This window comes from Neofelis nebulosa, chromosome 14 (genome assembly GCF_028018385.1).
Source record: "Neofelis nebulosa isolate mNeoNeb1 chromosome 14, mNeoNeb1.pri, whole genome shotgun sequence".
NCBI classification, from domain to species: Eukaryota; Metazoa; Chordata; class Mammalia; order Carnivora; family Felidae; genus Neofelis; species Neofelis nebulosa.
The window spans coordinates 11,845,713-11,863,973 of NC_080795.1; the positions used below are offsets into that span (position 1 = coordinate 11,845,713).

The window sequence follows — 18,261 nt, forward strand, 5'->3', positions numbered from 1 at the left end:
TTATTGTCTGAGAAGCAAATTGCAGAGCGGCATTTATGTGCCCCCATCTGTATAGAGTGTACATACACTTCTGTGTGTATCTTCACTTAGAGCAACATCTCGAAGTGTGTTTAAACAGTGATTATCTGTAGTGGGATTAGGAGAGTTCTTTACTAGTTGATAACCCATGCTGGGAACCAAAGCTATGATGTTGAAGTGCCTCTATCCCTTTGGTGATTTTTATACCATATTAATAGTTTTCAAGGAATTTTAATATTGTTACTAATAATTACGGTTCTTGGATCTCATTTCTAGTTTTTTTATATTATGGAACCTATGAAAACGACAGTTTGTTTTCTAACTCTACTAGACTTGAATATCTTAGTATTTTAATTGTGTCTTTAACTTACACCTTTTAGCACCTCTGCCTCAGTTTATTTGTTTTCTCAGGGTAGGGGCCATATTTGGTAAAGTTCATCTATGTATCATCTGGGATAGTATGTCCTGGAAATAAACATCCTTTTTTTAAAAAATCCTTAAATGTGAAATATAGTCCCACTAGTTTGTGTAACAAATCATTTTTTTGTCTGTTCAGGTGTAGAGTTTGGTGCTCGAATGATAACTATTGATGGAAAACAGATAAAACTTCAGATATGGGATACGGTAAGTATAGCAAATACATTGTATGCCCTCAGTAAAGTTGTTCTATGAAAGTACAGTGTCTGTTTTGTTTTGTTTTGTTTTGTTTTGTTTTGTTTTGTTTTAATGTCGTTTTATGCCTATTATGATTTGTTAGGCACCAGCATCCACATAGCCGTGAGATGAAATGTGGTGCCAGAAAAGATTAGGTTTTCTTATGCAGTGTTTTCAACAGGTGTATCACAGGCCTTGGGTGTAGGTGAACGTGTCTGAACACATGCTCATGCCGTGTGGTCTAAATGGAAATGCTCCAGAAACTGTTTTAAAGAAAATAAAGCAGCATATCTAAAGTACACCTATGAAATAAAATATGAATGTAAACATGGTAGAATCACTTGATCTGACCGCTTATTAATTTTAAAAGTTTGGTTTAAAACATAAAAAATAAAAGTTTGATTTAGTCCCAACCACTTGAAGCAGCCTTGCTCCCAGCCCTAATTCTCCTTCCCATTTATGTTCACCGAGTGTCTGTTCCATGCTGTGCTATAGAGTTTTTAGTACCAGTTTGTGATCTAAACCGCACAACAGGATACTGTTTTCTCTTTCCTCCCGACTTAAGTGTATAATAGAGAAGTTACTTTGTTACATACAATGGATACCTTAAGGTAACGGTTCTCAAACTTTTTGGTCTCAGAATCCCTTTCTTTATACTTTTAAAAATTAATGAGGACCCCAAAGAGCCTTTGCTTATGTGCCTTATAGCTATCAATATTTACATTACAAAACTGAGAAACTTATAAATACCCAATTAGTAATTCACTTGAAGATAAGTATAATAAACTTCTTATGTGTTAGGATCAACAAAGCAATTTTTATGAGAATTGACTGGTTTTCCAAAACAAAAACTTTATTTTTCTAGTGCGAAGAGTGTCATTTTGTTACGTTTTGAAAAACCTCTTCACTGTCTGCTTAATAGAAAACAGCTTGAATTCTCATACCTGCTTCTGCATAAGGTCTAATGTGTATTGTTTAGTTGGAGTATATGAAGAAAATATAACCTCGGGGTGCCTGGGTGGGTTAGTCGGTTAAGCGTCCAACTTCGGCTCAGGTATGATGTCATGGTCCATGAGCTAGAACTCCACATAGAGCGGTCAGTGCAGAGCCTGACTAGGATGCTCTGTCCCCGCCCCCCCCAACCCCCTCCCCCAGCATGCGCTCTCTCTCAGAAATAAATAGACATTAAAAAAAAGAAAAGAAAATGCAACCTCACACAAATAAGTAGTTGGGAAATGGAGAACCTCATGGACCCTTAAAGGGTTAGGGACTCCCGGGAGTCCTGGGATCACACTTGGAGAACCACTGCCGTAGGGCAATTAGGAGTTCATTCTTTACAGAACCCTAATTGAGAAAACCCAAAAGGTCACCTGTTATGACAAAGGAAATTCTCTAAACTAGTAAATGAAATTTAAAAGATGGGGAATTTTATCATTGTATTCCCCTGTCCGTTTTTTCTCTTGTCGCTCAGTCTTAGTTTCTTAGCTGTCACCTATAATAATTATTGAAGAAAGGAACCTTGGAGGATACTCGGTCTCACAGATTGGAGAATATCTCACAAGAAGACCCAGCCAGTTGCTGCAGGCTGTTGTGACACCTAGGTTTCCTGATACTTCCTATGTATCACATAGTAAATCCCTGAGATGGAAACCCCTAAATCTCTATCTTGCTCTGTTCCAGAGTTATATATTGAACTCCAGGTTCTTGTGGTTTCTTATCTCTTCTTTTTAAGTGAAGATTTATGCTTTTACTATTTCTTAGCATTCCCCTCCCCCACCCCAAGCCTGTAGTGTCTCATAACTTTTTTGATTTATATTCTCTTGGGTGACATGATTTCAGAACTGCTTGGAAAAGAGAAAAATGAAATATGCAAAGTCCCTTCCTTCCTAGAGATTTAAAATTAATGCTCTCCAGCCGAAAGGAAGTATTCTCTCCTGTGTTAAAAGAGTTTATTCTTCTTTTTCAGAAGTGGGTGGTTTTATGTAAGCTAGCTTGCTTTCTTAGCTAATAAACTCGTGCAGGACACATCCTGCCGTGTAGGGTTGTGTGAACCAAACTACTTGCTCTTCTGTAATAAATATGCCTTTCATACCTTGCACTTTGCATGAATACTTGCTGTGCTTGAAGTACGTTCCCCCCGTTTTCCATTTAAGACCAGCTCAGATGTGAATTCTGGAGCCTATGTGACACCCATGAGATAGCTGATTCTCCCCATAATTTATGTATATTTCTGCTCCTGTTGTTATCATAGTTGTTTGTTCACCAGCCTCATAATAATCATGAGGGAAAGGACCCTCTGTATCCTACTCAACTTTGTATCTTGCATTCATAGTGTACTGGCTGATGTTTGGTAAATTTTATTGAATGAGTAAGTAAAGAATCTCATTCTAAACAGTCTGTAGGATCATTGGATGCATTCAAGAGACGTTATTACTAAAGTACATAGTTCCATAGGGAAGGTTAATTTCAGAGTGAAAATTATGTGACATAGACACAAAGCACCTTGTTGTGGTTTATTCTCATTTATCCGGTTGTCCTTCTGTCCTTGAGGTATTCTCTTAAATAATTCCCTGCCCTCCAGTTTTTGAACCTTGAACAAGTCATTCATTCCCCAGTTGTTTCTGTTGTAGGTTAACTAGTCCTGTCTTTTCCCCCCTTGCTTATGAGTTGATTATTTTACATTTCAGTGATCTGTCAGAAGAAATCTGTTGTGTTATGTATTGAGCTCCAGGTTCTTGTGGTTATTTAATAATTGCCGTCATAATTGCTTATTTTAGACAGCATGAAAGAGAATTAGAAAAACAACAACACCTTGTTCATACTTCCTCTAGAAAGGCAGAGAGATAGTCTTCTTTCCTCTATCTAAAACGGAGAGACTGGTACCATTGAAGACATCATGACTCCCAGAAAAGAATTCCAGGACTCCCGCATGGCAGGTGCTAGGCACCAGTAGCCTGTCTCAGATTTTAAAGAGTGTTCACAAAACTTACTACTTTTTTTATGTATATATTTAAATCCAAGTTAGTTAACATATAGTGTAATAATGATTTCAGGAACAGAATTTAATGATTCATCACTTATGTAACACCCAATGCTCATCCCTACAAGTGCCCTCCTTAATGCCCATCACCTATTTACCCCATCCCCCCACCCAACACCCTGCCAGCAGCCCTCAGTTTGTTCTCTGTATTTAAGAGTATTTATGGTTTGTCTCCTGCTCTATTTTTGTATTATTTTTGCTTCCCTTCCCTCATGTTCATGTTTTGTTTCTTAAATTCCACATAGGAGTGAAGTCATATATGCTTGTCTTTCTCTGACTTTTTCGCTTAGCATAATACACTCTAGTTCCATCCACATTTTTGCAAATGGCAAGATTTCATTCTTTTTGATCAGTGAATAATATTCCAGTGTGTGTGTGTGTGTGTGTGTGTGTGTGTGTGTGTGTGTACACACACCACATCTTCTTTACCCATAAACACCACATCTTCTTTACCCATTCATCGATGGACATTGGGGCTCTTTCCATGCTTTGGCTATTGTCGGTAGTGCTGCTATAAACATTGGGGTGCACATGCCCCTTCGAAACAGCATTTTTGTATCCTTTGGATAAATACCTAGTAGTACAATTGCTCGGTCATAAGGTAGCTCTTGTTAACTTACTACTTTTGAAAGTTGCCTCTTGAATCTCTGCCTTAGAGGTTTTCATCTTACTTTCGTACCTAACTTCCAAAACTGTTTTAATAGATGCTCTGTTACACACATTATGGTTCTTTCCACGCTTAGTTTTATATCTGAATGGAACATGGTTTCCTTATCGTTAATGTTTTGCAGCGTGCTTATACATTTGGATAGGAAACTACATTTTTAGTAGCAAGGATCGTGTCTATTCCTGGCTCAGAACATTTACAAAACCATCCTAGAGCCTTCAGGGAAAAATATGCCAAATGTTATTATTTGTTTCATCAGCCTTAAAGAAGTGATTTTTTTTTCCCCAGTGACTCAGTATCTTAGGATGTTTGTCATCCATTGTATATCCATTTCCATTCACACAAAATAAGTTTTCTCCCAGAACTTCCACATCCACCGTCTTCGCTTTTTTTTTTTTTTTTTTTTTCCTTTTTGAAAATAGTAAGTATAGTTGCCAGCAGATAGTCCCTGGAGGGCTTGCTGGAAGCAGTGGTAACAGTGTAACAGTCCCTCCCTTAAAGCACTTTCCTTGGACCCTGTGCAAATTTTTTTTTTCTTTTATCAGAAGTCGACTATGTGATATTCTTAGTCTCTGTCAGGGTAAATCAAAGAAAACAAATTGTACCCAGTTCTTATTCCGTGACTGATGGAAGGAGGACGTTAAGAAGTCCACTCTCGCTCTCACGCCCTCATCCAGCTTTTACCCACTTTGTTTTGTGTTCTTACTCTTCTTTATGCTTTTTGTCACATTTTCCTTTCTTTCTTTCTTCCTTTCCTTTCCTTTCCTTTTCTTTTCTTTTCTTTTCTTTTCTTTTCTTTTCTTTTCTTTTTGTAGTTTAAGATTTTATTGCATTTCTTTTTCCCTTCGCGTACATGTACCCCTGGAGGCATCAAATGAAAGTGCTGTTTTAACCTAACCTGGAACAGTTCTCATCTGAGTCAGTTGTGCCACCAACTCGATATAGTTAGGTTCATTTGTTTGTTTGTTTTCAAGTTTTAGGGATTTCTCATTTCTTATTTTTTTATATGACGAAACATCAGATGTTTCCACAGTGCAGAACGTGAAACTGTATGCATTCATAGCAGTCTAGCCTCCATCCTTGTCCCTTTTACCGTGTTCTCTTCTGAACTATTTCAGAGTTGCAGACGTCGTCCTTCATACCTCGGCACACATCCTCTAAGGATATGCTCCCCCCTAAACGCAATACCATTATCCCATCACAGATATTTAACGAAGACACTAAAATTGCCTTCTATACAAGTCTCCTATTCCCAGTGTTCAAATTTCCTGTTGTGCTCAAAATGTACTTTCACTTAGGGGCACCTGGGTGGCTCAGTCGGTTCAGCGCCCGACTTCGGCTCAGGTCATGATCTCGCAGTTTGTGAGTTCGAGCCCCGCGTCGGGCTCTGTGCTGACGGCTCGGAGCCTGGAGTCTGCTTCGGATTCTGTGTCCCCCTCTCTCTCTGCCCCTTCCTCGCTCATGCTCTGTCTCTCTCTGTCTCTCAAATATGAATAAACATTAAAAAAAAAAAATGTACTTTCACTTAAAAAAATTCCATGGTTCAATCAAGATCTCCCTTGCATTTGATTGTCGTGACTCTTTTAATCTAAAACAGTCCCCACCCCAGCCCCATTGACCTTCTGAAGTTGTTTTGTTTCCTCTAACTTGCATTTCACCCAGTATGTCTTTGGGGTAGGTTCCTATAAGTGGGATTGTTTAGGCACAGAATAAATGCATAGGAGGTCTTGCTGGAGATTAACCCATGATTCTTCCACTCTGCGCGTCCACTGAAAACCAAGTGCTGTTTTCCCACAGCCTTGTCAACAGTGAGCCGCCAGAATATTGGGTGTCCTTTTTTGCAGTCTGATAGGTGGAAAATGTATCAAAGTAGTGTTTTTTTTAATTAAATTTATTTATCTTCAATTCAAGTTAATTAACCTGCAGTGTAGTATTGGTTCAGGAGTAAAATTTAATGATTCATCACTTCCATATAACACCCAGTGCTCATCCCAACAAGTGCCCTCAATGCCCATCACCCATTTAACCCATCTCCCTCCCCACCTCCCCTCCAGCAACCCTCAGTTTGTTCTTTGTATTTCAGAGTCTCTTATGGTTTGCCTCCTTCTCTGTTTTTATCCTATTTTTCCTTCCCTTCTCGTATGGTCATCTGTTTTGTTTTTTAAATTCCACATGTGAGTGCAATTATATGATATCTGTTTTTCTCTGACTTATTTCACTTAGCATAATACACTCTAGTTCTGTCCATGTTGGATGGAATCTAAATCTTGCAGATGGCAAGATTTCATTCTTTTTGATCACTAAGTAGTATTCCATTGTATATGTATACCACATCTTCTTTATTCATTTACCTTTTCCGGTATATCCAAAAAAAATTTAATTCTCTCCCCCCAAATTTGTAGCATAAATGTTTTAAGTCTAGGTTTCTTCTCAGCGTCCCTCAAAATACTTTAAGTTTACAGATATTTTATACATCAAACAATACATTGGAACTAGTATTATTGGTAAATGTGCGAAGTCATGTGCCTACATGCTAAAAAGTACCTTTTTAGCACCTCACAGGCATTTTTTGGTCCTTTGTAAAAATGTGTCCATTTGTAACTCAACTTCTTACCAAAAACAATGGGTGTTTTTTATAGCTCAGTGCCGCGGTAAGGATGGATGACCAGAATTCAATGGGACCAAGCAAAGGGCCTGGAACCAAGCACTGGGACACAGTCCTGCCTCTGCCCCTCCTCTCTGCTCCCATCCCACCCACCCCGGGAGTGGGGAGGCTTTTGTCCCCTTCAGCAGTTGTCATCAACCTTCTCTTGAACAACTACAGGGACAGGAAGATACCTTAGACGTTCATTCTCCTCTCCTATTTACCTCCCATCTGCGGTCTCCAGTTTCTCTTAAGTGGCGGTGTTAAGAGAGTCTGAAATCCTCTCTCTTTTTTAAAGTAAATATTCTTAATTTTTTAAAAGAATGTAACGTAGATATTCACAACCATGTTTCTCTTCTCAAGATGATCTACTTTGGTTTCTGTAGGAAACTCCCTTAAAAAGCTTTAAATAGTGCAGGTTGACTTTTTCTGTGTCCTTGCTGTGGCGACTGAGGCAGCCTAAAAATCACTTGGATTTTTCCTAATATTACTGTCATCCAAAACAGAAGTCTGGTCATGCATGTAGATTTCAAAATCTTTTTCCTTAATGAGAGCAGTTCCTTGATCACAGGTCTAGATTTTTAGGTTGAGTCTGTTAGTCAAGTACCTGAGATTTCATTCTTGGGCCTGGACAACTTAACTTGGTTACTTAGAAATCCTTTTTTTCTTCTTTTTTGGTGCTTGGCTGGGTTCTATATAGCTGGGATTGTTAGACAAATGACTAACAGGGAACAGAGGTATTACTATAATACTGATTGTCACAAATCTTATTTTTCTAACTTTATCAGCCCTTTGGGATCAATCAAGATAACATAATTTGAGAGCCTGCCATATATATACTTCAGTGTTCTGAGTTAGGCTATCCCTCAAGGAGAACTAAAGAGGAAACAAGACCAGCATTTGAACAGTGTGTACCTTTTATATAATCGGTAATACTAGAACCAAATGATCACATGGACGTGCTCTTGGGTGTGTGAGGAGAACTAGATAACTACGGGCTGTGGTAGACTAGCTTCCTAGCTTTGTGAGAGAATCAGGGGGCTTGAACGGGTCCTCAGAGGAAATGGAAATTGGAGAGGTGGAGGAAAGCAGTTCTTCAGGCAGAGTTACACAGGCACAAAGGCAGGAATGTTCAGGAGATAGGCAGAGTATCAGTAGGAAGAAAAGTTGGCTGTATGAACAAGACTTTTATCAAATAAGAAGATACAATTCTAGAGAGACAGATCAGATTCCCAAGAGATCAAGACTTAAATTCAGGGCGGTTAGGAATTTTTGAGCAGTAGCTTAATGTGTGTAAAGTTGTATGTTCTAGAGGTAACAAGAGAGGAGGAGGAGTTAAGTTCCCAGCCTGGTTACCACAAAAATTGTTAGCGACAGACAGGCACATGGAGAAGCCAATTTGGGGGATATTTATCTGCCAACCGAAGTCGGTTTTAAAGGTATGGGCTGTGGGCACCTGGCTGGTTCAGTTGGTAGAACATGCAACTCTTGATCTTGGGGTCATGAGTTTGCACCCCACACTGCGGGGAGACTGCACTTAAAATTAACACGTGAATGAATGAATGGGCTAAAGAATCAAGTTTATTTGATTTAGCAATCCTCACATGGAAAACAAAGGTCTGTAAAGATTCTTTTTCACAGACGCCCTGTGACTGTTTTGTACTAAGCATCACTGAAAATGAGCACCTCCCATTATCTGGCAAGGCTGGCTTGCTCGGTTCTTTTTTGCATATCTGGGCATCTTGCTGATTTTTTACAGAACTCAAACAGCTATATTGGGAGCTGATAAACTTATGGCCGCTCTAACCAGGTTTTTTTGGTGCTGTTCACTTAGTCAATCGTCCAATTTCCAGTTTCATTAAATGCTTTTTGTTTTTTTAAAACCTTCAGCTACTATTAGGAGTCCCTCTACAAATAATGCTAAATGCTATTCAGTTTCAATCTTCTAAAATTTCTTGATGCCAACACCTTATATTGAAGAGGATCAAAATAACATGTATATTTCCTAAGTTGACATTCATTTTTGTGTGAAACATTATAGGTTGATCATCATTTGGTCAGGTTATATTAATTATTTTTATTTTTTTAATGTTAACTTATTTACTGAGAGAGAGAACACGTGAGCAGGGGAGGGGCAGAGAGAGAGGGAGTGAGAAAATCCCAAGCAGGCTCCACGCTGTCGGTGCAGGACCCGATATGGGGCTCAAACCCACGAACCTTGACATCATGACCCGAGCCGAAATCAAGAGTCAGATGCTTACCCAGCTGAGCCACCCAGGTGCCCCTCTTAATGTATTTTTTAAAAACTAGATTACTTTGCCTTAATATGTTCAAGGTAATTAACCATTGGGCTAGCTTTATGCAGGTAGTTGTTAAATGTTAAAACATTTTGTGAATAGTTAAGGACGCCATAGTAAAAAAAAACTTTATTGGGCAAGATTTATTTCAAGGCCATCAATGCCATTAACACACTAGACCAGTGTGTAGGATGTCTTTCTTACCAGTCAGGTCTCAAGAATTCAGAACTATTCTGAATACTGATCTTTGCTTATTATAAAGTAATCTAGATTTTAAGATGTATAGTTATGTTCATAGTCCTCACTGGGGATGTTTGGCTTTTTATTTGCTCGAGTTTCTGTTTAATTTGTAATGGTAGGCAAAACCAGATCGAATGGATTCAGTGTAAAATGATGCATCGTGTACAAAATTCCATACTGGAACATTTGTTTTTGGTAAAACAATACGGGAAGAATGGAAATGGTGTATAGATTTGTTTTTCTTCTTTTTAAAAATCTGTTTTCCCTTTTACTAAAAATCTTTTTTTTTTTGTATTATTTACCAAGACTCCTGTGTTGGTATATATAATTCATAGTGAATGACTCTCTTAAAAATGTAGTCCTTAGTTTTCCCACACTAATAAGCAGTTGAAAAAAATTCCCACAGTGCTTACATTTGGAACTTGGATTTGAAAGGACTTCTTTGGAAAGATACATCTCAATAAATTACATGAAAACAATTTTAATGAATTTCATGCTTCCAGCTAGTATCATCTAATGTTTTAACCTCAAACTATATGAACTGAGTTGGCTATTTGTCTTTTATGTTCTCCGTATTCAGGTTAGCAGAAGACATCATTCTAAAAGTGCCAGAATTGTTTGCAAGTTACCAAGGGAGGGTCTCATTTTTAGTTTTCACATAGGGAAAGTTATTTTTACTGAATGTTAGCATGTTAGGATTTACCAGTGTCCTCTTATTTAGGTGGAATGGAGTAATGACTATTTTGTGTACTTGATTAAGACATTAGGATTCATTCTTTCATTTGAGAGGCTTTCTCTGCATGCCTGTGTGCCAGACCCGGTTCTAGACGCTGGGCGCACCGTCTCGGGGGGAGCACCGGAGGGGACGGGTATAGTGGGAGGGCCAAGAAGACAAGGAATGACGGTGTTGAGTATTAGAACAAGGCAGAACTTGAGCTGTGTGAATTCTGAGGGTTGGAAGGATTTAGTAGTTAGATTGGAAGGTAAGAACTCAGAATACAAACATGAATATTTTTCAGGTTAGTAGATTTTGAATATAAAACATTGTGAAAACTGGCTTTGTGTTTACTTACTTTACATACGTATCTTTTCTTAAAGGTAGAAAAGTGATTAAAACTGTGTGAGTATTTTTGATAAGACCTGTCTCACTTTTAAACCCTGAGGCAATCCGTGTATCCCTCACCAGCCTTAGTGCCACCTGGAAAAGAGAGAAATTAGCTAATTTCGCATAATCTCTGAAGTCTGTTTTCACAAGTGGATAAAAGAAGACTTTTACATCCTGTTGCTTTTTGACAAGCATTATATATCAAATACAGAGGAAATTGATTAAGTGTGGAGAAAAAAATTATATAAATTAAATTCAGAACCATTTTCTGTTTTTCATAATAAAATGATTGCTCAAAGAATTCCATCTGATGACTGTTGAAAGCTCACTGCAGTTTATGATATAACTGATAAAATCTGCATCCTTGGCCTTCCAACAACCTTTACACCAGCAGATGGTGGGCGTAAAGATGTCATTCATCATTTATTTACAATGGACTTTATTTATTCTAGTGTCAACAGCTGCCCCAGGGAGTGGGTTATTGAATTCAAATGTGAGGCTCTGGGTTATTTGCTTCCTTTCAAATTTGTCTTCAGAGCTTAGTTGCTAGGAGTCCATTCTGTGTTCTAATAATGATTCATGTATTGTGAAGCCATTCAGTAAATTGGGTTGTCAGGGATTGCCAAAAAAGGTTTAGAGGTCTTGTTGGGGGCGGCTGTGGGGGGGTGGGGGGGGGGCATGTGCGTCTGGTTGACTTGAGCAGTAGTGGTAGTATTTTGTGACTTTTTCCTAAGACTGGTGAAGTTATACTTTCTTTCCCTTTGCACGCTCATTCCCTACCTGCCCATATTCTATATATGAATGAAAAGAAAACGTAGAGGACAGTTTATTAAAGAAAACTCTCAACCTTTTCTTTCCTCACAGGCAGGGCAGGAGTCCTTTCGTTCCATCACACGGTCATATTACAGAGGTGCGGCAGGCGCTTTGCTAGTGTATGATATTACAAGGTGAGAACGTGGGATGTGTCCATCCATTTGGTCAGTGCAGAGACTTCCTCTAAGTAAATACACTTGCCAGTTATCAGAGTATGGCTTTGCCTTTGACCTTAAAACTGAGGTGTCTTGAATTTAAATTTACTACAGAAATCTGCAACTAAATTATTTTCTTATGTAAATAAACACCTAAGTTAATCAATTTGGTAATATTACTTACACATTGGAATTTTCTAAAGTGGGGTTACATTTCGTTTCCAGATAACCGTACTTGAGATTTGTTTCTCATTACGTAAGTGGATATGGCTAAAAGTAGTTACCTTTAATGGAATGTGTGCTGTTCATTGCACACTACTAGGGAGAACACTTGGAAAATAGTCAAATTTTCTCTTATTTTTAGGAGAGATACATTCAACCACTTAACAACCTGGTTAGAAGATGCCCGCCAGCATTCCAATTCCAACATGGTCATTATGCTTATTGGAAATAAAAGGTAAAAAGTTTATCTAAAGCTTTTTTGCATTAACGATGAAGACTGTGGATAGCAATTTGTGTGATAACTGTTAGAGTGCTTATCTTCTACGTTTGTCCAAATGTAAGTTATTGGTGTCTTAAATTGCAAAATTTTGAAAATCCTAAGGTGATTCTTTCAGTTTTAAAATACAGATGATACGATTTGTTGGACATCATCATCATTGTCATTATTATTATTAGAAATAGTTTTGGTTGGAAGGTAAACTTTAAAGAATAATCTGAAGGAAGTTTATCTGATTCATAATTGAAATAAAACACTGTAGATCACTGTTAAATGTTATCCAAATTATTTTAAATACTTCACAGTAGAAGTAACAATGTGTGCAGAGTTAAGAAAAAATATTTTTCTTTTTTTTATGACTTAATGTGCATTAAAAGTCCATATAATACATATATTATTCAGGTGTATTTTCATGAAAGCCCTGAAACACTTCTAATACTCTTTAGTAGATATCACATTAGTACTTTTAAACTTACCTCTAAGGCTTTACATTCATGTTATCCTAATGTTTTTTTAATCTCATTTCATTTTATATCTCTAGGCAGCATTATTTGCAGCGAACGTCTTTGTGTTCTACGTTTAAAATAATAGTACACGGGAAAACTTTTTTGGCCATAGTTTCTCTAAACTTACAGAGTGTGGGAAAGGCTTCACTAATTTTAGTAGAAAATTACAGTGACAACAAATGAAACTAGTATTCTAAATTTTCATACTTTTATCAGTGTTTTTCCTTGTGTCTGAAACCTGGTGGGTGGCAACTTACTGATGGCTTAAATTTGGTTGTTGCCAACTCTGAGGACCTTATAGTCCCGGTATGCAGAGGAAAAGCATAATATGTACAAAGGCGTTCTCACTACAAAATGGAATGGTAATTAAGATTATGGAGGTGTTGGCTAACACCTTGGTGGTAATCATACTGTGTCATATAAATGTATCAAACTAGCACATTGTACAGGTTAAACTTACACAGTATTATGTATCAATTATATCTCAATAAAAAATAATCCCTAAACAATTTTTAAGAAAGTATTTTCATCACATCTACTTGATCCCCCCAACTCTAAGCTAGTTACCATGGTCTTCCTAAATTTCCAATATTAGATGACTTCTTTCTATATGTAGAGTCCTTTAATGAAAACAAACACAAAAACAAACAAACAAAAAAACAAAACCTAAATAAATGGAGAGATACACTGTACTTATTGATTGGAAAACTCATTTTTAAGATGGCAGGTCTTCCCAGATCTAAAGATTCATTGTGTTCCCAGTCAAAATTCTTCATCTTTATTTATCTTTGAGAGAGAGACGGCATGTGAGCAGGGGAAGAGCAGAGAGAGAGGAAGATACAGAATCCAAAGCAGGCTCCAGGCTCTGAGATGTCAGTGCAGAGCCTGACATGGGGCTCGAACTCACAAACTGTGAGATCATGACCTGAGCTGAAGTCGGACACTTACCCGACCAAGCCACCCAGGTGCTCCCCACCCCCCACAACCAAAATTCTTTAGGCTTTTTAAGAAGGTGGAAATTAGCAAGCTGATTTTAAAATTTGTATGAAAATGCAAAGATCATAGAATAGCCAAAGTTGGGGGATTCACTGGTTGCACTGTACTGATTTCAAGATTTATTATAAAAGTACTACAATCAGTTTAGTCTGGTATTGACACAGACCAGTGGAAGAGAGTGAGAAATCCAGAAGTAGATTCATACATATATGGTCAATTAATTTTTTGACAAAAGTACCAAGACAGTTCAGTGGGGGAAAGCATCAAATGGTGCTGAAATAATTGGATAGCCACGGGGGGGGGGGGGGGGGGTTGGGGGACCTTGATGCTTACCTCACACCGTATACAAAAATTAACTGGAGGTGAGGGGCAACTGGGTGGCTGAGTCTGACTCTTGATTTTGACTCAGGTCATGATCTCACAGTTGGTGGGATCAAACCCCATGCTGGGCTCTGCACTGTTAGTGCAGATCCTACTTGGGATTCTCTCTCCCTCTCTGTGCCCCTCCCCTCCTGGTGCTCACGCATGTGCGTTCTCTCTTGCGCGCAAAATAAGTACGCATTTTTTATTGTACCCCTGGGAGACGGGATGCCTGGGTGGCTCAGTCGGTTAAGCGTCCAACTTCGGCTCAGGTCACAGTTTGTGAGTTTGAGCCCCACATCGGGCCCTGTGCTGACAGTTCACAGCCTTGGCCTGCTTTAGATTCTGTGTCTCCCTCTCTTCCCCTCCCCTGCTCGCACTCTGTCTCTCACTCTTTCTCAAAAATAAATAAACATTAAAGAAAACCTCAATCATTTCACGCTCATTACAATGGCTAAAATTAACAAGATTAACATAGCAAGTATTGGCAAGGATGTAGAGGAACTGAAACTCTCATATTGCGGATGGGAATGTAAAATGATACAGCCAGTTGCAAAACAGTTTGGTAGTTTCTCTAGAAATTAAACATGCATCCGATAAAACACCTAGGCATTCCGTTCCTAGGTATTTACCCAGTGTAAACATGTTTTCATAGGGCCGCACAAAGAATTACACACAAATACTCTAGCAGGTTGGTTTATAATAGCTCATAAGTGGAAACAACCCACATTTCCAATAATAAGTGAATGGATAAATTGTGATATAGTCCTACAATGGAATACCACTCAACAATAAAGAAGAATGAGCCATTGATATATGCAGCAAAGTGGATGAATTTCAAAATAATTATGCTGAGGGGTGCCTGGGGGGTCAGTCGGTTAAGCATCCAGCTTCGGCTCAGGTCATGATCTTGCAGTTCCTGAGTCCGAGCCCTGTGTTGGGCTCTGTGCTGACAGCTCAGAGCCTGGAAGCTGCTTCAAATTCTGTGTCTCCCTCTTTCTCTGTGTCCCTCCCCTGCTCGCACTCTGTTTCTCTCTCTCTCTCTCTCTCTCTCTCTCAAAAATAAATAAACATTAAAAAATAATAATAATTATGCTGAGTGAAAAAACCCAGACAAAAATGAAGATGTGTAATTATATAAATTATAGTAGTGAAGACATATATAAAATACTAGAAAATGCAGAAAGCAGATCATGAGTTGCTTTGAAACTCATGGATTTGAACTCATGGAAACTCATGAGTTGCTTTGAAACTCATGGAAAGGATGGATTATAGTGGGGTGTGAGGAAAAGTAGGAGACGTGAATGGCTTCACGGTAAACATGTCAACCTGTCAAGCTCGCCATTTTATACTAAATGTGCGGTTTCTTCTGTGTCAGTTATACTACAATAAAGTTGTAGAAACAAACCAGTAAGATAGCAAATAGCATTGTATTGTATAGATTTCATTTTAGAAAAAGTTATTTTAATAGAAATCAAGGTTTGCTGTCAAGAGAAAATATTTACTTAAGTGATATTTCAGTTATAAAAGGCCAATCGTTACTTCTTTGTGACCAGAGGTGTCTATCATCTTGGCCTTTGCTCAAAGCCTTTCGTGGTTATTCTTCATTTAAATTATCTCACTAAACCTTTTAAGATTAAGGCTTTTGTAGGGAAACTTTAGTCTTTGTAGTATGGAACTATTCTTACTACCATTCAGTGGTGAGGTGTGAAATAATAAGAGAAGAATTTTGGAGAATAAAGAGAATTTTCATACTTGTAATCTTACCAGTGTTTTCCTTGTGTCTCAAACATGGTGGGTGGCCACTAACTGATGGCTTAAATTTTGTTCCTGCCCATGAGGAGCTTATAGTCTAAGTGAAAAGGAAAAGCATATTATATACAAGAGGTGTTTCTAATGAGTAGAGATGGGTGGCCCTTATAATTTAAGCATAGTAGCCGTGGAAAGACATTTTAAGGAAGAAACTAGGAGAAAGGAACGAAGAATGTATGACACGCAAAGAGTGAATAGGAATGAACAGAGATAAATGAGGTAATTATCATTAGATGAGGTGAATTGGGGTAAACATGGGAACAGGGAGTAGGCAATTTTTGAATTAGATGAATTAAGCAGTAGGGAGCCAGTGAAGGGATTTGAGAAGGGCAGTGGCCTAGTCAGAGTGACGGATGACACAGATTTTTCTTACTATGGCATTTTAAGCTGGTTACACAAGAAATAGGAAGCAGAGCCTACAAAGATGAAAAATTCTTGGTAGTCAAAGGTTATAATACAAGCCCTCAACAAAAAGGGGGTATGGGTTATGAATGCCTTAGGAAGGAGGGGTAGTTAAGTAATGGAAACCATTTAAATGGGATTATTGGGAATGAAAGTCAAAGACAACAATAGGATTTTTATGCCTGGAAAACTGAGGAAACAAGTAAAGAAGGGTGTGGTAAAAGAAAGGTCGTGCCTTCTTTTATGTTTCCTTTTTTTTTTTAAGTAGGCTTCATGCCCAACGTGGGGCTCGAAAGCATGACCCTGAGATCAAGAGTCAGATGCTCTACTGACTCATACAGCCAGGTGCCCCAAAAGATCATGCATCCTAAATTGCCACTTACTTATTTTTTTATTTTTAACAGTCTCTCAAACGTACATGTCTTTAATCCTCTTTGCTAAGATAACATTTGCAAATGCAGACATAATCAGAGATAGCGGGAGTAGAAAACCGTAATTTTATCCCAAAATAAGGTATTATTTAAATTTGGCTTATGCTTAAAATGGGATAAAGGTGGGGCGCCTGGGTGGCTCAGTCGGTTAAGCGTCCGACTTCGGCTCAGGTCACGATCTCGCGGTCCGTGAGTTCGAGCCCCGCGTCAGGCTCTCTGCTGACAGCTCAGAGCCTGGAGCCTGTTTCGGATTCTGTGTCTCCCTCTCTCTGACCCTCCCCCATTGATGCTCTGTCTCTCTCTGTCTCAAAAATGAATAAACGTTAAAAAAAAAATTTTTTTTTAAATGGGATAAAGGTACTTGAGGGGCAAGGTATTTTCTTGAAGATTTCGTGTAATTCAAAGCTAATATTCCCTTAAGAACGATAGAAGAGGAGGCTGATTTCCAGGAACATGTTTCCACATCACTGTTGCTAGTGTTTTCCCCCATTTTTTATTCCTACTAGAATGTAAGCTCCATGAGGCCAGGGGTTTTTAGATTTTTGTCTATTTTGCTGAGTGGTCTGTCCCCAAATGTAGGAAAGGGCTTGGCACACAGAAAGCCCTCAGATTATAGTTGGATAGTTGCCTGTGCTATAATATTTGTAAACTTAGTTTGCCTTCCTTTTTTGTTCTCATCTTACCACTAATATCTCATAGCATGGCATCTAAATGAACAGTAGTATGACATATCCTTGTGGTTCCCTTTGTAATATTCTATATCAAACTTTCTAACATTTCAGATTTTCAGGAGTATTTTTTTGAGACTTGTACCACTGAATGCTTAGATGACATTTTATGAATTGTAAATTACTTTAAACGTGTAACAACTGTGATAGTTACAGAATCACTCAGAAGGTTCAATTACATAAACAGTGGTGACTGATGTCCTGAGTAACAACTTTGTAAACATAATTGACAGCTTATTCCGGTCAGCCGGCTTGAAAGGTATCCAGTTCCTGGTGAATTTTGTAAAGGTGAAACAGTGATATTACTTTAACATTAGATAGAGGAAACATCTTTGTTTCATCTCTAGTTTGTGTAATGTAAATTTGCATAAAATACTAACGTTCTTTACTGTGCACTCAGTAAAAATAGTACTGTGAAAGACTGCAAAATTATATGGGAAAGTGATCCACAATACACAGGAAATGAAGAAAAAGGCAAAATAAAACAGTGGGTATGAGCATATTCCAATGGGAAGAAATAGACAATAATAAAGGAGTAATCTAGAATTATGTTCACCAAGATGGTCATTACCTGTGGAAAGTGAAATTATGGGTAATTTTTTTCTTTGTATTTTTCCATATTTGACAAAAAGTTCTCCAGTCAGTTTTTATCAGGAATAGTAATCCTTATAATATAATAGTAGTCTGGGTGGAATCACTCTACCAGCTCTTCCTCGAATGTGAACTTGGATGCTTTATTCCACCTCTTTGTTCCTCTGTTTCCTCATCTGTCAAGTGAATTAAATGAGATAATCCATGTAAAACGCTTCACACAGGCCAAGTTCATTCCGTGTCACTCTCCTCATCCATTAGTAAAAATGGTTAAGTGAATTGTGATGGATATTATTAATTCGT

At 38.2% G+C, this 18,261-nt stretch overlaps 1 protein-coding gene across 2 annotated transcripts in view; it reads left to right on the plus strand.

The window, feature by feature from the left end:
* Positions 1-18,261, plus strand: part of RAB2A (RAB2A, member RAS oncogene family) — an 85,898-nt gene that overhangs the window by 41,582 nt on the left and 26,055 nt on the right. For both annotated transcript variants that reach the window (XM_058699656.1, XM_058699657.1), the window contains exons 3-5: positions 575-642; positions 11,530-11,612; positions 11,998-12,090. In XM_058699656.1, the coding sequence (XP_058555639.1) occupies positions 575-642; positions 11,530-11,612; positions 11,998-12,090 (244 nt within the window). The remainder of the gene's footprint in view (positions 1-574; positions 643-11,529; positions 11,613-11,997; positions 12,091-18,261) is intronic.